The sequence below is a fragment of the Aotus nancymaae genome, unplaced genomic scaffold (genome assembly GCF_030222135.1).
Source record: "Aotus nancymaae isolate 86718 unplaced genomic scaffold, 86718_ANA_hifiasm-v0.15.2.pri h1tg000059l, whole genome shotgun sequence".
NCBI lineage: Eukaryota > Metazoa > Chordata > Mammalia > Primates > Aotidae > Aotus > Aotus nancymaae.
Window position 1 is genome coordinate 13,272,177 of NW_026988473.1, and position 22,830 is coordinate 13,295,006.

General features: G+C 36.7%; 1 protein-coding gene across 1 annotated transcript; it reads left to right on the top strand.

Annotated features, from left to right (window-relative positions):
- The first annotated feature begins 895 nt into the window (after positions 1 to 895).
- LOC135270177 (olfactory receptor 8K1) lies at positions 896 to 1,837 on the top strand. Its single transcript, XM_064365510.1, has one exon. The coding sequence runs from the start codon at positions 896 to 898 to the stop codon at positions 1,835 to 1,837; it is 942 nt and encodes a 313-aa protein (XP_064221580.1).
- The last annotated feature ends 20,993 nt before the right edge of the window (positions 1,838 to 22,830 follow it).

Sequence of the window (22,830 nt, forward strand, 5' to 3'; positions counted from 1 at the left end):
TCCTGACATTACAACTTATAATGTGAATGATCTTTAAGTTATCCAACTCTTTGTGCCTCAGTTTCTTTTTCTTTTAAATGGGGATGGTATTACTGACTACGCCCTAGTGTTATTGTGTAGATCATATGAGTTAATATCTGTAAGACACTTGCAAAATTGCCTAGCACATTCATTTGTATTTCACTATTCGCTGAGCCCTTTTTTATGATTCTCTCTTAAATGTTCATAAATTGTAAGAATGACAAGGTCCTTTTTCTGCAGAAGAATGATGTGTAACTGGGGGATCAGCAGAAGGAGGAATTCAATAGGCAAAAAGTTCAGATGTGGCAAATGCAGACAAGATAGAGATTATTAACAAAATTCTCAAATTATGGCATAAATTTTGTTTTGGGTAAACAAGTTGAATTCATAGACAGAAGTATTGACATGTATAGAATGGTCAGAGATGTGCTACTTACTGCCTGATTCATTACTCCATCAACAGTTTGGAAAATCTTGTCTTGCTCCTTTCAATAGCAAAAATGTAAAATTCAATGGTTTAGGTGTAGATATTTGTTTTACAAACTACTTGAAAATTGTGGTAAGCAGAAACAGAAGTGGTAGCTATTTTTACATACTAAAAATGACTTTGGGTCAAAAAAAGCAGGTCAGAGTAGCTACATCAAAACAACAACTTCAAAATATCTTTCCCCTTTAAATTCACACTTTATCAAAGTTTTAACGAATGTGAGTGTAGTTTTGTGTGGTTTTTACCTGATGGAAAGAGGAGTCTCTATTTAGAATTTGAAATAAAGGAAATACCTCTATGGCTCATATGTCATATTGTTAATTTTCTTAGAAGATAGTGTTTCAAATACAATAAATACTGATTTTATAGTTTGCACAGGTCACCAAGATGAAACATATGGAGAAGCACAATCACACCGCAGTGACCAAGGTGACTGAATTTATTCTCATGGGGATTACAGACAATCCTGGGCTGCAGGCTCCACTGTTTGGACTCTTCTTCATCGTATACTTGGCCACAGTGATGGGCAATTTGGGCATGGTTATCTTGACCTACTTGGACTCCAAGCTACAAACCCCCATGTACTTTTTCCTTAGACATTTGTCAGTTACTGATCTTGGTTACTCCACTGTTATTGCCCCGAAGATGTTGGTAAACTTCATAGTGAACAAAAATATAATTTCCTACAATTGGTGTGCCACTCAGCTAGCATTCTTTGAGATTTTCATCATCACTGAGCTCTTTATTCTATCAGCAATGGCCTATGATCGCTACGTAGCCATCTGTAAACCTCTTCTGTATGTGATCATCATGGCAGAGAAAGTGTGTTGGGTGCTGGTACTCGTTCCCTATCTCTATAGCACATTTGTGTCACTATTTCTCACAATTAAGTTATTTAAACTGTCCTTCTGTGGCTCAAACATCATCAGTTATTTTTACTGTGACTCTATCCCTCTGATGTCATTACTCTGTTCTGACACACATGAGTTAGAATTAATAATTTTGATCTTCTCAGGCTGTAATTTGCTCTTCTCCCTCTCAATTGTTCTCATATCCTATGTGTTTATTCTAGTGGCCATTCTCAGAATGAATTCAAAGGAAGGAAGGTACAAAGCCTTCTCCACCTGTAGCTCTCATCTGATAGTGGTGATTGTGTTCTACGGGACATTATTATTTATTTACTTGCAACCCAAGTCCAGTCATACTTTGGCTACTGATAAAATGGCCTCAGTGTTTTACACCCTGGTGATTCCTATGCTGAATCCATTGATCTATAGCCTAAGGAACAAAGAAGTAAAAGATGCTCTAAAGAGAACTTTGACCAACTGATTCAAAATTCCCACTTAATATCATAATATCCAGTTGCATAGTTGTGTACAATAATCTTTGTTTAATACTCTGTCCAACCAATTATAACATCCAAAAGTAGAAATATTCTATCTGCTTAGGTTTTCCTCTTTTACTGGACAAAACATGTCCTCTTAGAGCAACCCATACTCTTTGTCACCTCAATGGAATAAATAAATACTATATTCAGGTAGTGTAGGTCCTAAGCAATTTTCAAGATCATATTGGAACCTCTGCTATTTATAAATAAGGCACACTATATCAAGCTTACAGTTGCAGAGTTAAATAGAAAGGCTTATATCGTTCAAAGGGAGTAAAAGTAACCAGAAAATTAGTAATAGATATTTCATAGCAGGCACTGAGTATTAAAGATAAGTAAGCTTGAACCAGAAAGAACGTGTAGGCTAGATAGAAAGCAAGAAAGTAATTAGGTTTTCCTCTTTTTCTGGACAAAACCTGTCTTCTTAGTGCAACCTGTACTTTTTGCCAGGAAGTAAGTAAATATGTGATTATAACACAATATAAAAAGGCTATTTAGACTGACCAACATGGCAAAACCTTGTCTATACTAAAAATACAAAAATTAGCCAGGCATGGTGGTGTGTGCCTGTAGTCTCAGCTACTGGGTAGGCTGAAACAGAAGAATTTCTTAAAGCTGGGAGGTGGAGGTTGCAGTGAGCTGAAATCACACCACTGCACTCCAGCCTGGGTGACAGAGCAAGACTCCGTCTCGACAGGGAAGGGAAAGGGAAAGCGAAAGGGAAAAAGGGAAAAAGGGAAAGGGAAAGGAGGGGAAGGGAGGGGAGGGGAGGGGAGGGGAGGGGAGGGGAAGCTGTTTAAAAATTAAAGCTAAGAACACAATAAAGTATGCTACCTCAGAATGAGGTTTTCAATCAGATGAAGTTAATATTGTATATGTTAGAGATAAAGTAGGCTTTTGATTAGGAGTGATGAGAAAAATATTGGATATTCTAGATCTTCCTTGACAGATCCTATCACTATTGCAAACACTGGTTTCTGATAACTTCCTGATACACTGATTTAGAATTGACAAGCTGAAGATAAATAAGTTATCTGGTCATCTATCGTAATGGTATTAATACAGAATTGAGAAAAATATATGGAGATAATAACACAGATTAAAGAAAACTGATACACTCGAGAGTGAGTTGCATTTTCATTCCTGTCTTCTTTGTCTCCCTCATGAGCCTGTATACACGGTGGCACGGAATGTATACTAACATAATGCTGCATTTACATTGTGTACTCTCACTCAGCAAATAAATGGATTCCTTACATTTTAATATTCTCCCATTGTTTCAATGGGCCTCTTTTTTTAGATTGTAAAAATATATACACTTTTCTAATTGTGCCTGTTTCAATTTAATCTAGTGTTCAAAGTAAAATTGTGAGGAATTGAATCAGAAAATGAACCATGGTGTCTTTAGCCGGATCCATTTATTTTCTTTCTTTCTTCGTCTTCTTTCATTCACTGTATTCTACTTCATCTAAACATAAATTGATCATAATAACAGTAATATGAAATTACATCATCCAATCATATCAAATTTGTTTACTTCTGACTTTGATAACATCTGATCCTGCTTTTAAGCATATTTTTTATGAATCAATTTTACTTTTCCAGAGTAACTTTTTTTTTTTTTGAGACAGAGTCTTGCTCTGTCACCCAGGCTGGAATACAGTGGTGTGATATCGGCTCACTACAACCTCCACCTCCTGGGTTCAAGCAATTCTCCTGCCTCAGCCTCCCGAGTAGCTGGGACTGCAGGCGCACACCACCACACCTGGCTAATTTTTTTTTTTTTTTTTTTTTTAGTAGAAATAGGGGTTTCATTGTGTTGCCCAGGATGGTTGAGAACTCCTGGGCTCAGGTAATTTGCCCACCTCTGCTGCCCAAAGTGCTGAGATTACAGACATGAGCCACTGCGCCCAGCCCAGTGTAACAATTTATATTATAATGCATATGAGATTACAGATGTGAGCCACTGCGCCTGGCCCAGTGTAACAATTTATATTATAATGCGTAAATATAACTCTTTGGTTTTGTATATCTTCCCTTCCCAAATATACAATTCTATCCCTTTCTAAAACTCAGAACTAAAATTAAATAATATTAATAGCATTAAAATATCATGCTCTATTATGTTTACTGCAAATTTGTGTTTTACTTTGGAATTCATCAGCAGAATTCTCTTGACCAATGAAAATTCTTTTTCTTATTTTTAATATCAGCTTGCAACTCTGGAAAATAGACAAATCACTTTGTACTTAGCCATTCCTTGATTGATGGACTTTGGTTTTGACAGTTTAGGTAATTTAAATTGCCACCAAAAACATATGCTGTAATAAATATCTTGATTACAAAATAATATACTGGTAATTTTTATTTCTAGAATAAATGTATCAGGTTATTCTACATTCTAATAATATGTTGTTGGGGGTAAATATTTTGCATATATAAATTATAATTTAAAAATTTTTTAATGAGAATAAATGCTGTGAAATGTGAGTTTTTCCAAGTAGTGTTCCTTCTTTTGTCCATTTTTTATGAAATACTAACATTTACTAAAATATTATTTTCATTGTGTGATGACAAAAATGCAAAATGACAGTAATAAGTGTCTAAAATCAGCTATTTGATATCATAGATAAAATATAGATGGTTTTCAAACATTACATTCTTTTCTACAAAAAGTTTATAATATTCCACCACAGTTGGACACTGCTATTGTCCCTGATAGCCACAAAACACACATTCTGATTATAACTATAATCATGAGTAGTTGAAAAATAATGCTGCCAGCCTATATAAAATTCCTTTAGTATTTATATATTCTCAAACTTCTTCCCATAGTTAAAACTTTTAGCTTTATTTGATTTATTTTCACTCCATGTCTAATTAATGACTTGGTACACTAAAAGCTTTTACCAAATATATTTTAATACATCTGTATTACTAATGTTTACATGACAAAAGTTGAGAGGTCCTAATGACTAGATTGCATAAACTCAACTACCAATTATTTCTAAAAACCCCTGAGGCTGATTTCCTACATAAGCTCTGTAATGAATTTCTTCAATTCTCACTCCGTGGCTTCCTTATTCAGACAGCAAGACATTCTCCTCTTAAAGGAATTTTCTCAGACTTCATATTTTCTGCATCAAACATGAAGCCATTCTGGCTTAAAAATGGTGAAAGAGATAGCTCAATGGAGAATAATTATCTCCTTTACTGTCTCATCCTAAGCAACCAAATGGTTCATCCTTAATCTAACACCATAGGGTTGAGTCCAAGTACAAATTTCAGCTAGGCTCAATTTTAAGGTACCAAGTTGTAGTATTAACTTTAATAACTGCCACCAAAGGTGACTGTTTTAAGAGTGGACAGGTGTTTCACATCCTTTGTTAGTTGTATTTCTAGGTATTCTATTCTCTTTGTAGCAATTGTGAATGGGATTGAGCTAATGATTTGTCTCTCTGTCTGTTATTGGTGTATAGGAATGCTTGTGATTTCTGCACATTGATTTTGTATCCTGAGACTTTGCTGAAATTGCTTATAGCTTAAGGAGATTTGGGGCTGAGACAATGGGGTCTTCTAAATATGCAATCATGTTGTCAGCATATAGAGACAATTTGACTTCCTCTTTTCCTAATTCAATACCATGTATTTCTTTTTCTTGCCTGATTGCTCTGGCTAGAACTTCCAATACTATATTGAATAGGAATGGTGACAGAGGGCATCCTTGTCTAGTGCCAGTTTTCAAAGGGAGTGCTTCCAATTTTTGCCCATTCAGTATGATATTCACTGCAGGTTTGTCATAAATACTTTTTATTATCAAGAAGAACTACAAACCACTGCTGAAGGAAATAAGAGAGGACACAACAGATGGAAAAACGTTCCATGATCATGGTTAGGAAGAATCAATATCATGAAAATGACCATACTGCCCAAAGCAATTTATAGATTCAACACTATCCCCATCAAGCTACTATTGACCTTCCTCACAGAACTGAAAAAAAAAAAAAAACCACTTTAAATTTCATACGGAACCAAAAGAGAGTCCACATAGCCAAGACAATCCTAAGCAAAAAGAACAAAGCTGGAGGCATCATGCTACCTGACTTCAAACTATATGACAAGGCTACAGTAATTAAAACAGCATGGTACTAGTACCAAAACAGAGATATAGACCAATGGAACAGAACAGAGTCCTCAGAAGTAACACCGCACATCTACAGACATCTGATTTTTGATGAACCTGACAAAAACAAGCAATGGGGAAATGATTCCCTGTTTAATAAATGGTGTTGGAAAAACTGGCTAGCCATGTGCAGAAAGCAGAAATAGGACCCCTTCCTTACACCTTACACTAAAATTAACTCCAGATGGATTAAACATTTAAACATAAGACCTAACACCATAAAAACCCTAGAAAAAACCTAGACAATACCATTCAGGACATAGGCATAGGCAAGGACTTCATAACTAAAACACCAAAAGCAATGGCAACAAAAGCCAAAATAGACAAATGGGATCTAATTAAACTTAAGAGTTTCTGCACAGCACAAGAAACAATCATCAGAGTGAACAGTAAACCAACAGAATCGGAAAAATCTTTTGCAACCTACCCATCTGACAAGGGCTAATATCCATATCTACAAAGAATTAAGACAGATTTATAAGAAAACAAACAAACAAACAAAAAACCCATTAAAAAGTGGGCAAAGGATAAGAACAGACACTTTTCAAAAGAAGACATTTATGAGGCCAAAACACGTGAAAAAATGCTCAACATCACTGGTCATTAGAGATGCAAATCAAAACCACATTGAGATACCATCTCATGCCAGTTAGAATGGTGATCATTAAAAAATCTGGAGACTTGTAAATCTTTTTTAGCTCGTTGTAAATTCTGGATATCAGCCCTTTGTCAGATGGGTAGGCTGCAAAAATTTTTTCCCATTCTGTTGGTTGCCGATTCACTCTATTGACTGTTTCTTTTGCCGTGCAGAAGCTGTGGAGTTTGATTAGGTCCCATTTGTCTATTTTGGCTTTTGTTGCCAATGCTTTTGGTGTTTTGCTCATAAAGTCCTTGCCTACGCCTATGTCCTGAATGGTTTTGCCTAGGTTTCCTTCTAGTGTTTTTATGGTGTTAGGCCTTATGTTTAAGTCTTTAATCCATCTGGAGTCAATTTTAGTGTAAGGTGTCAGGAAGGGGTCCAGTTTCTGCTTTCTGCATATGGTTAGCCAGTTTTCTCAACACCACTTATTGAACAGGGAATCCTTTCCCCATTGCTTGTTTTTTTCAGGTTTGTCAAAGATCGGGTGGTTGTAGATATGTTGTGTTGCCTCCGACGCCTCTGTTCTGTTCCATTGGTCTATATCTCTGTTTTGGTACCAGTACCATGCTGTTTTGATTACCGTAGCCTTGTAGTAGAGTTTGAAGTCCGGTAGTGTGATGCCTCCCGCTTTGTTCTTTTTGCTTAGAATTGACTTGGCTATGCGGGCTCTCTTTTGGTTCCATATGAAGTTTAAGGTGGTTTTTTCCAGTTCTGTGAAGAAGGTCATTGGTAGCTTGATGGGGATAGCGTTGAATCTGTAAATTACTTTGGGCAGTATGGCCATTTTCACGATATTAATTCTTCCTAACCATGAACATGGAATGTTTCTCCATCTGTTTGTGTCCTCTCTTATTTCGTTGAGCAGTGGTTTGTAGTTCTCCTTGAAGAGGTCCTTTACATTCCTTGTTAGTTGTATTCCTAGGTATTTTATTCTCTTTGTAGCAATTGTGAATGGCAGTTCGTTCTTGATTTGGCTCTCTTCAAGCCCATTCAAAAATGGGCGAAGGATATGAACAGATACTTTACAAAAGAAGACATACAAGAGGCCAACAAACATATGAAAAAATGCTCATCATCACTGGTCATTAGAGAAATGCAAATCAAAACTACATTGAGATACCATCTCACGCCAGTTAGAATGGCGATCATTAAAAAATCTGGAGAAAATAGATGCTGGAGAGGATGTGGAGAAATAGGAACACTTTTACACTGTTGGTGGGAGTGTAAATTAGTTCAACCACTGTGGAAAACAGTGTGGCGATTTCTCAAGGACCTAGAAATAGAAATTCCATTTGACCCAGCAATCCCATTACTGGGCATATATCCAAAGGATTATAAATCGTTCTACTATAAGGACACATGCACACGAATGTTCATTGCAGCACAGTTTACAATAGCAAAGACCTGGAACCAACCCAAATGCCCATCGATGATAGACTGGACAGGAAAAGTGTGGCACATATACACCATGGAATATTATGCAGCCATTAAAAATGAGGAGTTCACGTCCTTTGTAGGGACATGGATGAACCTGGAAACCATCATTCTCAGCAAACTGACACAAGAACACAAAACCAAACACCACATGTTCTCACTCATAGGAGGGTGTTGAACAAGGAGAACACATGGACACAGGGAGGGGAGCACTATACACGGGGGTCTGTTGCGGGGGAGTGGGGGGGACAGCGGGGGGGGGAGTTGGGGAGGGATAGCATGGGGAGAAATGCCAGATATGGGTGAGGGGGAGGGAGGCAGCAAATCACACTGCCATGAATGCACCTATGCAACAACTTTGCATGTTTTTCACATGTACCCCAAAACCTAAAATGCAATAAAAAAAAAAAAAATCTGGAGACAGCAGATACTGGAGAGGATGTGGAGAAATAGGAACACTTTTACACCGTTGATGGGAGTGTAAATTAGTTCAACCATTGTGGAAGATAGTGTGGCAATTCCTCAAGGATCTAGAAATAGAAATACATTTGACCCAGAAATCCCATTACTGGGTATACGCCCAAAGGATTATAAACCATTTTATTATAAAGACACATGCATACATGTGTTCATTGTGACACTGTTTACAATAGCAAAGACCTGAAACCAACCCAAATGTCCATCAATGATAGACAGGATAAAGAAAATGTGGCACATATACACCATAGAATGTCATGCAGCCATAAAAAAGGATGAGCTCATGTCCTTTGCAGGAACATGGATGAAGCTGGAAACCAGCATTCTCAGCAAAGTGACACAAGAACAGAAAACTAAACACTGCATTTTCTCACTCATAGGCAGGTGTTGAACAATGAGAACATGTGGGCACAGGGAGGAGAATATCACACCCTGAGGTCTGTAGGGTGGTGGGGGGCTAGGGGAGGGACAGTGGGGAGTGGGGAGGTTGAGGAGGGATAACATTGGGAGAAATGCCTGATGTAGGTGACCGGGGGATGGAGGCAGCAAACTACCATGGCATGTTTGTACCTATGCAACAATCCTGCAAGATCTGCACATGTACCCCAGAACTTAAAGTACAATTACAAAAAAAAAAAAAAAAAAGAAATCTTAACTTCTTAAAGTAGACATTCCTCTCAAGGCTAAGGAACCCACTTAGCCTTGAGAGGAATGTCTACTTTGATCAAATGCACTGTAATATGGGAAGAGCAGAAACATGTCCTGGTCTCTTCACCAAACTGATCTCCACATAACCACATTGCTAGATTAACACAACCTGCTCATTTATCTATAAAATGCACTGATGGACGCCCCAATGTGGTAGGCTAATATTACCATTACTACTCTCTCATCAGTTCAATTATTTGCTAATTAAGCTTTATTTGTGTTTGTTCTCAAACCAATATATTCCATTAGTATTTTTATTGTAATTCTATGATATAATTAATATTATATAAACCAATGATACATGAATGCAAAATTAAAAATTATTTGATTAAAATCACATTAAAAGACTTGAAAGATTCAATAAAGTCAACTCTCAAAAAAAAAAAAAAAAGAGTGGACAGTTGTAGACCTAGTCTCATGGCATAAAAGCAAGGTTCCCCATACCTGGCTTTAGATCTGCTTCTATATGCCACAGAATAAATTCAGAATAGCCAAAATAATCTTGAAAAACAACAATGTTAGAGAACTCACAATACCTACTCAATGCCTGCCTATAAACCTACAGTACTGGGAATACTGAAGCACTTTATAAAGATAGATAAATAGATTTATGATACAGAATAGAGTACAAAACACATGTACACATGGACATTTGGTTGATTATCTACTAAAAAGCCCACTTAATTTATATAGGACCTTAGATACATAAAAATAAAACCTACAAGCTATAACTAAAAGGCAATCAAATACAAATAGGATAAAAGATACTCCACATAGTAAGTATTAATGGTCAATATGCACATGATAAAGAGGCCCAACATCCTCAGCTATCAGGGAAATGGAATTACGGCAACAGCGGGATACTATTTTCCATCAACTCACTTGAGTAAAATTTAAAATATTTCATTACCAAGTACTGAGTGTCAACATGATGAAGAGTATTAGCTCCTAAAATTATCATACTTGCTGATTACCATGCAAAATGGTACTTCACTTTTTTGGAGAACAGTTTGGTGGTTATAAATAAGGTTAAATGCATTACTACCACATGTTCACAGAGTTCACCTTCTAAATGTTTTCCAAGGGGGAATGAAAACATGTCTAAAAAACATGTACATTCATGTTATTGATAACTGTACTCAAAGTAGTATAAAATGGAAATATATCAACTATTCATAAGCAAATAAGAATATAAGTTATGCTGTATTCCTAAAATAGAATACTACTCAACAATAGAATGGAATGAGCTATTGCTATATGCAGCAGCACAAATGAATTTCAATAGCATTAACCAGACACAACCTACTATATTTTTCCTTTTACATGAAGTTCTAGAACAGATAAACTAATATGTGGTGACAGAAATCATAGCAATTTCAAGCATGTCAATTCCAATGAACTAAGGTTTTGCTACCAGTGTCAGCCATTTACTTACTCTCCCACTAATTGGGATTATTTTTTAAAAGAGGTCTTTTCCCCTGGCAAAGTTTTAGAAAATCTTACAAGAGGGGTAGTTGCATGACTTAATGGGAAGCGGCAACTTTGGGATGGAATTTACTGGAATGGATTAAAAATTTTGCATTGTTTCAGAGCTAGAAAAATTTTATGTATCAAAAATGATAGTAGCCTTACATTGAGTATAAATAATATTTAAAAGCATGTGAATATGTGACCATTTGTGATGTTATTTGTAAAAAAACAGTATATATACTTATCTTTTGAAGTGTTAAAACTAGTACTTTATATTCTTTATCATATCACTTTTTGTAAGTGTTGAATATATTCCACACTATACTGTGTTCTATTGTATAGCCTTAAGAAGTGTATTAAACATATCTGAATGTGTAAAATAGAAGTAAATGCCCCATATGGTATAATGCTGCCTTATATATAAAACTGTGTAGATATATTAAAAAGAAATCATAATAATTGTATCCTGAGATATAGTATGCAGAAATTTACTGCAAAGAGACATTGGGGAACATTTGGGGATGATTAAAATACATTATTCAAATGTCAACTATGTTTAGTTGGCATTTTATTGTATGTAAGCTGTTGCTCTTTTAACAGAAACCAATATAATATGACCCTTTTATTTTTTTTCCAGGTTTACTGAGTTATAATAGGCAAATAAAAATTATATATATGTAAGGTGTACAACATGACAATTTTTTATTTTGTTTTATTTATTTATTTATTTATTGTAGAGGTGGAGACTTGCCATGTTGACCAGGCTGGTCTTGAACTCCTGGGCTCAAGCAATCTTCCGCCTCAGGCTCCCAAAGTGCTGAGATTACAGGCGTGAGCGACCACATTCATCATTATGATGTTTTCATAAACGTATATATTGTGAAATAATTACCAAGGGATGAAACTAATTTACACATCCATTATCTCATATAGTTTTGTGTGTGTGTGTGAAGCACATTTAAGATCTACTGTGTCAGCAATTTTCAAGTGTACAATGCAGTCTTATTAATATTAATCACCATGCTGGACATTAGATATCCAGGACTTATTTATCCTCCATAATGTATATTTTATGCTTAACCTACATAATTTACATTACACACTTACATTTAACATACTACATTGCATAACTTACACTTTATACTCTTTGATCAACATCTTCAAGTTGCTTCCACTCCTCAGCCCCAGCAACCACTTTTACTTTCTGCCTCTATTAGGTTGACTTTTTTAGATTTCACATAAGAGTGTGATCACAAAGTAAAATGTTACCCTTTTAATACTATCTTTAACTTGCCTCTCAGAAGCTTTCCTCAAATTTCTATATAATACACATAGATGAAATTTTAAAAAATATATAATTATATGCTAAACATATCTCATAATTTACTCAACAAATTTCTTTCTTTTTTTTTTTTTGAATGTTTCATTAGTTTTAATTTTAAAATACAATTGTCACATTGGGAAAATGAAATTACTTAACAAATTTCTAAACTGTGTATTTCATTTTCAGTATTTTATCTCACTGAAAAAAAAATCTGATGAAGATTTTATTTATATATTTAAGTAACTTGTATTACTTATGTAGAACAGATTTCCAGAAGCAGGTTTTCTTCTCAATGAAGATTCCATCTTTTCAGCTGTTTTGGGCCTAACTTGTGAGGTTTAGAATAATTATGTTCCTCTGTTCATGATGAATATTGGGTTTTAGTTTAGATTGTGAGGTCTGGCTCCAGCCAATGGAGATCAGACACAGCAGTAAGGACGACCCCAAATGCATAAGGGATAAATTTGTGTGTTTTCCTTTGTTCTTTGTACTCTCATGGCACAATGGTTAGCAAGAGTATCCTTCCTGCAGTCCAGGAAGTAAAAATTGTGTTTCTGAAAGATCCTTTGTCTCAGTGCTAATTTTTCTTTGCCACACAGAGCATCTATTTCTGACATCTATTTACAATAGCTAGAAGCTGTTGGTATCACAGTCAAATTAAAAAAAATACTATAGGCTCTCGATCCAAGATGGCCGCTTAGGAGGAACTCGGGAATGCAGCTCCGAGAGAAAGCACAGAGGGTGAGTGGACGCCGTATTTCCAGACTGATTTTTACTGCCCACAGACCAGGAGATTCATACGCAGAGAAGCCACATGGGTCGCCAGCGCCGCTGGCGCCGCTGGCTTGAATGGTGCAGCCGCTGGGCCGGCACCCTGAGGCAACGGCTCACTGTACAAAGTGAGAGAGTCTGAGTCCCCTATAAGCCAGCAAGGGGAGCTGAAACGGGGAGCCAGGCCAGCGCCACGAATCTCAGAGCCGCGGCTTTAGCCAACGCAGCGGCTCCGGAGGCAGATCAGATGAGACGGTGTCCCCTCTTACCCAGCAAGAAGACCTGAAACACAACTGAAACCGGGACGGTCCATCTCTGTGGAGGAGGGGCGTTCTCCATAGGCACCCTGCTGTTCTCTACCAAGGCAATCCGCCACTACAGAGACTCCGTCACTACAGGGGCGGGCCAACATATCGGAAGCAGTTCTAACTACACCCAGAAGTTCACACGGAAGCTGGGTGGAGCCCACAGCAGCTTAGCGAAGCCTCTGCAACCTGAGTGTGACTAGGCTGCCACCTTGTGGGCAGGGAAAACAGCAACCGCACAGGGGAACATCATGAAACCGTAACTCCCTGGGACAGAACACCTGGGGGGAAGAGCAGGGGGTTTATGAGTTCTGCCACAGCAGACTTAAAATTACCAAAATCAGAAAGACAACAACTACAAAGTCAACAGGTGGATAAATCCACAAAGATGGGAAGAAACCAGCGCAAAAAGGATGAAAACACCCAAAACCAGAACACTTCTCCTCCTACAAGGGATCACAACTCCTCACCAGCAAGGGAACAAGACTGGATGGAGAATGAGTGTGATGAAATGACAGAATCAGCTTTCAGAAAGTGGATAATAAGAAACTTCCGTGAGCTAAAAGAACATGTTCTAACCCAATGCAAAGAAACTAAGAACCTTGAAAAAAGACTTGACAAAATGCTAACAAGAATGGACAACTTAGAGAGGAATATGAGCGAATTGATGGAGCTGAAAAACACAACACGAGAACTTCGTGAAGCATGCACAAGTTTCAACAGCCGAATTGACCAAGCAGAAGAAAGGATATCAGAGGTCGAAGATCAACTCAATGAAATAAAACGAGAAGGCAAGATTAGAGAAAACAGGGTAAAAAGGAATGAACAAAGTCAACAAGAAATATGGGACTATGTGAAAAGACCTAATCTACGTTTGATAGGGGTACCTGAATGTGACGAAGAGAATGCATCCAAGCTGGAAAATACTCTTCAGGATATTATCCAGGAAAACTTCCCCAACCTAACAAGGCAGGCCGAGATTCAAGTCCAGGAAATACAGAGAACACCACAAAGATACTCCTCTAGAAGAGCAACCCCAAGACACATAATCATCAGATTCACCAGGGTCGAAATGAAGGAGAAAATACTAAGGGCAGCCAGAGAGAAAGGTCGGGTTACCCACAAAGGGAAGCCCATCAGACTCACTGCAGATCTCTCAGCAGAAACCCTACAGGCCAGAAGAGAGTGGGGGCCGATATTCAACATCCTTAAGGAAAAGAACTTTCAACCCAGAATTTCGTATCCAGCCAAACTAAGCTTCATAAGTGAAGGAAAAATAAAATCCTTTGTGAACAAGAAAGCACTCAGAGAGTTCATCACCACCAGACCAGCTCTACAAGAGCTCCTGAAGGAGGCACTACACATAGAAAAGAACAACCAGTACCAGCCACTCCAAAAACACACGAAAAGGTAAAGAGCATCAACACAATGAAGAATCTGCATCAACCAAAGGGCAAAACAGCCACCTAGCACCAAAATGACAGGATTGAATTCACACATAACAATATTAACCCTAAATGTAAACCGACTAAATGCCCCAATCAAAAGACACAGACTGGCAAATTGGATAAAAAGCCAAAACCCCTCAGTGTGCTGTATCCAGGAAACCCATCTCGCATGCAAGGATACACAAAGGCTCAAAATAAAGGGATGGAGGAAGATTTACCAAGCAAATGGAGAGCAAAAAAAAGCAGGAGTTGCAATTCTCATCTCTGATAAAATAGACTTTAAAGCAACAAAGATCAAAAGAGACAAAGAAGGACATTACATAATGGTAAAAGGATCAATGCAGCAAGAAGAGCTAACGATCCTAAATATATATGCACCTAATACAGGAGCACCCAGATACATAAGGCAAGTTCTTAAAGACTTACAAAGAGACCTAGACTCCCACACAATAATAGTGGGAGACTTCAACACACCATTGTCAATATTAGACAGATCAACGAGACAGAAAATTAACAAGGATATCCAGGACTTGAACTCAGACCTGGAACAAGCAAACCTAATAGACATTTACAGAACTCTCCACCCCAAATCCACAGAATATACATTCTTCTCAGCACCACATCACACCTACTCTAAAATTGACCACATAATTGGAAGTAAATCACTCCTCAGCAAATGCAAAAGAACGGAAACCATAACAAACAGTCTCTCAGACCACAGTGCAATCAAGTTAGAACTCAGAATTCAGAAACCAACCCAGAACCGCACAGCCTCATGGAAAATGAACAACTTTCTCCTGAATGTTGACTGGATAAACAATGAAATGAAGGCAGAAATAAAGACGTTCTTCGAAACCAACGAGAATGAAGACACCACATACCAGAATCTCTGGGACACATTTAAAGCAGTCTCTAGAGGAAAATATATAGCAATAAGTGCCCACATGAGAAGAAAGGAGAGATCTAAAATTGACACCCTATCGTCAAAATTGAAAGAGCTAGAGGAGCAAGATCAAAAAAACTCAAAACCTAGCAGAAGACAAGAAATAACTAAGATCAAAGCAGAATTGAAGGAGATAGAGACACGAAAAACCCTTCAAAAAATCAATAAATCCAGGAGCTGGTTTTTTGAAAAGATCAACAAAATAGACAGACCACTAGCCAGACTAATAAAAAAGAAAAGAGAGAATAACCAAATAGATGCAATAAAAAATGACAAAGGGGATATCACCACAGATTCCACAGAAATTCAAACCATCATCAGAGATTATTACAAACAACTCTATGCACATAAATTAGAAAACCTGGAGGAAATGGATAAATTCCTGGACAGCTGCCTCCTGCCAAGCCTAAACCAGGAAGAAGTCGAAACCCTGAATAGACCAATAACAAGGTCAGAAGTCGAGGCAGCAATTAAGAGCCTACCACCCAAAAAAAGCCCAGGTCCAGATGGGTTCACAGCCGAATTCTACCAGACATACAAAGAGGAACTGATACCATTCATACTGAAACTATTCCAAATAATCCAAAAAGAGGGAATCCTTCCCAAATCATTTTATGAGACCAACATCATCCTAATACCAAAACCTGGCAGAGACTCAACAAGAAAAGAAAACTACAGGCCAATATCCATGATGAACATAGATGCAAAAATCTTCAATAAAATAATGGCAAGCCGATTACAACAGCACATCAAAAAGCTTATCCACCATGATCAAGTAGGATTCATCCCGGGGATGCAAGGCTGGTTCAATATACGCAAGTCTATAAATGTAATTCACCACATAAACAGAACCAAAGACAAAAACCACATGATTATCTCAATTGATGCAGAGAAGGCCTTCGACAAAATTCAACAGCCCTTTATGCTAAAAACCCTCAATAAACTAGGTATCGATGGAACGTATCTCAAAATAATAAAAGCTATTTACGACAAACCGACAGCCAATATCATACTGAACGGGCAAAAACTGGAAGCATTCCCTTTGAAATCTGGCACTAGACAAGGATGCCCTCTCTCACCACTCCTATTCAATATAGTACTGGAAGTTCTAGCCAGAGCAATCAGGCAAGAAAAAGAAATAAAGGGTATTCAATTAGGAAAGGAGGAAGTCAAATTGTCTCTATTTGCAGACGACATGATTGTATATCTAGAAGACCCCCTCATCTCAGCCCAAAAGCTCCTGAAACTGATAAGCAACTTCAGCAAAGTCTCAGGATACAAAATCAATGTGCAAAAATCACAAGCGTTCCTATACACCAATAACAGACTTAAAGAGAGCCAAATCAAGAACGAACTGCCATTCACAATCGCTACAAAGAGAATAAAATACCTAGGAATACAACTAACAAGGAATGTAAAGGACCTCTTCAAGGAGAACTACAAATCACTGCTCAACGAAATAAGAGAGGACACAAACAGATGGAGAAACATTCCATGTTCATGGTTAGGAAGAATTAATATCGTGAAAATGGCCATACTGCCCAAAGTAATATACAGATTCAATGCTATCCCCATCAAGCTACCAATGACCTTCTTCACAGAACTGGAAAAAACCACCTTAAACTTCATATGGAACCAAAAGAGAGCCCGCATAGCCAAGTCAATTCTAAGCAAAAAGAACAAAGCAGGAGGCATCACACTACCAGACATCAAACTCTACTACAAGGCTACAGTAATCAAAACAGCATGGTACTGGTACCAAAACAGAGATATAGACCAAAGGAACAGAACAGAGGCGTCGGAGGCGACACAACATATCTACAACCACCTGATCTTTGACAAACCTGATAAAAACAAGCAATGGGGAAAGGATTCCCTGTTCAATAAGTGGTGTTGGGAAAACTGGCTAGCCATATGCAGAAAGCAGAAACTGGACCCCTTCCTGACACCTTACACTAAAATTGACTCCAGATGGATTAAAGACTTAAACATAAGACCTAACACCATAAAAACACTAGAAGGAAACCTAGGCAAAACCATTCAGGACATAGGCGTAGGCAAGGACTTCATGACCAAAACACCAAAAGCATTGGCAACAAAAGCCAAAATAGACAAATGGGACCTAATCAAACTCCACAGCTTCTGCACAGCAAAAGAAACAGTCAATAGAGTGAATCGGCAACCAACAGAATGGGAAAAAATTTTTGCAGCCTACCCATCTGACAAAGGGCTGATATCCAGAATTTACAACGAGCTAAAAAAGATTTACAAGAAAAAAACAAACAAGCCCATTCAAAAGTGGGCGAAGGACATGAACAGATACTTTACAAAAGAAGACATACATGAGGCCAACAAGCATATGAAAAAATGCTCATCATCACTGGCCATTAGAGAAATGCAAATCAAAACTACATTGAGATACCATCTCACACCAGTTAGAATGGCAATCATTAAAAAATCTGGAGACAACAGATGCTGGAGAGGATGTGGAGAAATAGGAACACTTTTACACTGTTGGTGGGAGTGTAAATTAGTTCAACCATTGTGGAAAACAGTGTGGCGATTCCTCAAGGACCTAGAAATAGAAATTCCATTTGACCCAGCAATCCCATTACTGGGCATATATCCAAAGGATTATAAATCGTTCTACTATAAGGACACATGCACACGAATGTTCATAGCAGCACAGTTTACAATAGCAAAGACCTGGAACCAACCCAAATGCCCATCGATGATAGACTGGACACGAAAAATGTGGCACATATACACCATGGAATATTATGCAGCCATTAAAAACGAGGAGTTCGCGTCCTTTGTAGGGACATGGATGAACCTGGAAAACATCATTCTCAGCAAACTGACACAAGAACACAAAATCAAACACCACATGTTCTCACTCATAGGCGGGTGTTGAACAAGGAGAACACATGGACACAGGGAGGGGAGCACTATACATGGGGGTCTGTTGTGGGGGAGTGGGGGGGACAGCGGGGGGGGTGGGGAATTGGGGAGGGATAGCATGGGGAGAAATGCCAGATATGGGTGAAGGGGAGGAAGGCAGCAAATCACACTGCCACGTATGCACCTAAGCAACAACCTTGCATGTTTTTCACATGTACCCCAAAACCTAAAATGCAATAAAAAAATAAAAAATAAAAAATAAAAATAAAAATAAAAAAATAAAAAAATAAAAAATTAAAAAAAAAAAATTTTTCCCTAATTAAAATAAAGAGGCATTTGCTTTTCAACAGATTTACATCAATTTATCTGGGTCCTGTCTCTTTATCATATATTTGAAAACATATACAGTCAGCCCTTCATATTTTTGTGTTTCACATCTGTGGCTTCAACCAACCTGAGATCAAAAGTATATATATATACACACACACACACATATATACACACACACACACATATATGTATATGTACAAAAGTATATGTATGTGTGTACTATGTGTGTGTGTGTATTTGTACTGAACAAGTACTGAGTTTTTTGCTTGTCATATCTTCCTAAGGGATTCAGTATAACAGTTTCCATAACATTTACATTGTATCAAGCATTGTAAGTGTTCTAAAGATAATTTAAACTATACAGGAGAATATGTTTAGTTTATATGCAAATGCTATGTCATTTTATATAAGGGACTTAATAAGCATCTATGGTTTTTGGTATCTGTGGGAGTCCTGGAATTAATCCCCCATGGATATCAAGGGATAACTGTATAATTTGAATTATTTTTATATTAACTATATTATTGTACCATTTTAAGTGGCATATTTTTATATTTTTTACCTTTTTAATATGATATCATATTGTTTACCTATTATTTAATTAATTGCCTATTATTTTTGACTTTGTTCATAATTGGAATGTAAGCATCATTATAAAGTTTGGATTGGGACAGCATAACATATATAAATATTTTTTGCTACTAAATCTCATAATGTAACAGTTGATCTCTCTTGCTCTCTCTCTCTTTATATAAAAAATTTAAAACAACTTTGAGAAAAACATAAATTTCATTATCCACACTGGAAATTAGACTTGGTATACATATACAAATAAAGTAAGAACTCATGTTTTCTAATTATCTTTTCAACTAATGGCTCCTATGTACTACACCTCTTCCTTAAATTACTTTAAAGCAACTTCGGATTATGGATCTATTTATTTATTTGCATTAATTTAAGATTTTTATTGAGCAACTATTTTTTAAGTAATTACTTTCAAAGTATGCTAATTCACTTTTAGCTTATGCTAAATAAAAAGGTTATATTCCCTCTTGGAATCCTGACACATAGATTACACGTTTTACGTTATTTAGTGTTATAGTCCCTCTTGGCATAGTGTTTCAATATATAATGTTATTTATCATATATTGACCATAATTTACTTTAAGAAATGTGTGGTAAAATGTCATAAATCATGTATTCAAAGCAATACTCTCATAAGTAGATACGTGGACCCACAGATCCACAATGATTACCAAAATGCATTAATATCTTTTTAAAGATTGTATATTTCATTAAAATATGCATTGTATTCACCATCTAATATGAATACACCTAGAGTATAAAGTTATCCATTTTCAGTATTTGGATAATGTTTCATAAGGACAGTTTATCTCAGTGCCCTTCCCCACCTGAAGGTTAACAACCCAAAATGAAAACATACACTGCTTACTTACAAACACCTCCTAGTGGCAATATCTCTGGCTTTTCAGAACAATTATTTCAGTACTTTTCTGATATAAAGTGTCACTTTTTCCTTGTAGTTAGTACCTAGACTTGTGGGGAAAGCTCCCATGTGAAGCCCCTCGGAATTGGGCCTTACCATATGGTGAGCGTGAGCCCAGACACAGTTTCCCATTGGAGGCAGTCGAGCTATGGGAAAGCTGAGCTGAAATCAAAGGATATATGAAAACAACTTTGCTAGACGATGATGTGATGCCTATGTGGTCTGAGAAGACGTTGTGTCTATTCTCTGTTCCTGCATTTATGACTTTGTTTACCCACTATTGTTGGGTCCTGTGCTTGTTCTTGTGACTGCTGTTTGCAAAGATAATAGGTTTACTGCCTCTCTGGTGCCTTGTATAGATCATTAACTTTTTAACTATAGGTTCCCCCACCCCGATAATAAGACCCACCCGCATGACCCGATAATGAGACCCACCTGCATGACTTGATCGTACCTGATTTTACTATTGTGTTATCTGCTGCCTAAGCTTGTATCCTGAGGACTTTCTGTTCCCTTTGATGTATGAGATAATGGTGTCTGTTCCTGCAAATGAAGTAGGGCAAAGATATATATACTAACTATGTGCAAAATAAAATTGCTGTCTAAGCATTGCTTACTCAGCCCTCCAGACCCTGCTTGCCTGTCCTCTCTTTTTCTGTGCACTCCCCTATTCAGGTCAGAACCCTCTTGCTGGCCAAGAGTCCCCAGCAGACGTGCCAGCCTCTCAGGAACCCAGATAGACCAATCATTTTTATTCTGTATTCCAATTAAAAGAAAATATATATGTGTGTGTGTGTATATATATATGTCTCTGTGTGTATTTGTGTTTATAACATACATATATATAAACAAATATATATGTACACAGATATGTTTGCAAATTCAGTTTCTGTTAACATTAAATCAAAATCATAAGGATTTAATTTTTGGAGAAATACATATTACTGCCTTTTCTCCTTCTAGAGCTTCTAGCACAGTGCTAAGCATTCAGTAGGTCCTCAGTAAATACTTGCTCAGTTAGATGAATCCTCTTTACACCAATAGGCTTTCTTTCATCATCAATTATAGTCTTACATGACAGTTAGCTGAGGCATACTGATTTTTTCTCCTAGTGCTACATTATTTCATAATATTTCATAGTATTGATAATGACCTTTCATAGTAAAGAGACAATATGATATAGTATTAAAATATGAGATTATATTGTTGATTATAGCAATGTCATGCAAAAGTCATTGCACCTCTTAGTCAAGTTATTCAAGCTTTTTTTGGCTTTTTGCTGAAATATAAAAGAGTTAAATCTCATTCCATTTTTCCATGTATGTGAGTTTAAGGGGTTCTAGGGTGGTTTTGTTATATGGATCTATTGCACAGTTGTGAAGTCTGAGCTTTTAGTGTAACCATCACCTAAAAGACACACATTTTACCCCGTCAGTAAATTTTCATTGTCACTTCCCTCCCAATCTTACTTTACATACTATGTCCATGTGTACATATTATTTAGCTTCCACTTACAAGTGAGAACATGTGGTATTTTACTTTCTGAATTCCTTCACTTAAGATAATGGCCTCCATTTTCATCCATGTTGCTGCAAAAGATACAATTTCATTTTTTTCTGTGTGTGGCTGAATAGTATTCAATTACCCTTAAAGAGTAAATGAGAATTTGTCATTACAGCTATGAGAAAGTAAATACAGTGAATTTTGATGAACTTAGCAACTTTGTAATAAACAATTGCATTTTAATGGTAGATAACTATTGAAAATGACATTTGATTGACATTTAAGTCAAGCAGGATATAGTAGAAAGAACTCTAGATAAAACTGGGAGACTTGGAATTTATTTCCGTCATTCTCTAGTTACATAAACATTGGCACATCAAAAATTCAGTTTGTTTTTAAGTTTCTAATCTATAAAAGGTGTTATTTTCTATCTAAAATGATCATTGTTACTACCAAAAGAAAGTTATCTGCAGCACATAACAGGTATAAATATATTTTAAATTAGAAAAAATGTTAAACCATGAAACTTGCTTCCCCGATATATTAAAAGTTATATGCATGTAGAAGTTAGCATAATCACTTTTAAAATTCATTGACAGCTGGGTAGGTAATGCTATGGGTCAAGGTAATATAATTCCAGGACTTATACATAGGGAAGTCTGAAGAAATAAAAAACAAAAATAGTAAAAAACACATGGAAAATCCTTAACTGATGGAAGTAGATAGGTATAGTTAAACTTTTACATGTAATGTGTCTTTTAAATTGAATATAGAGAGAAAAGTGTCCTAAAATTTTGGTTCCTGAAACATAATCTCAGCAAATAATAAATTAACAAAATAAACTAATTTATATATTTTATTATTTCAGGAAACAGAAGGGGAATATATCAGGAAATGTTAGATATTCTTTATAAATTATGGACATGGGAATCAAAAATAAAAAAAATTTTGAGTATATGTACATGTATGTTTCTACCCCTTTCTGTGAAGA

Excerpts from the sequence above, each read along its gene's own strand:
- LOC135270177 (XM_064365510.1), top strand. The coding sequence starts at position 896 with ATGAAACATATGGAGAAGCACAATCACACCGCAGTGACCAAGGTGACT.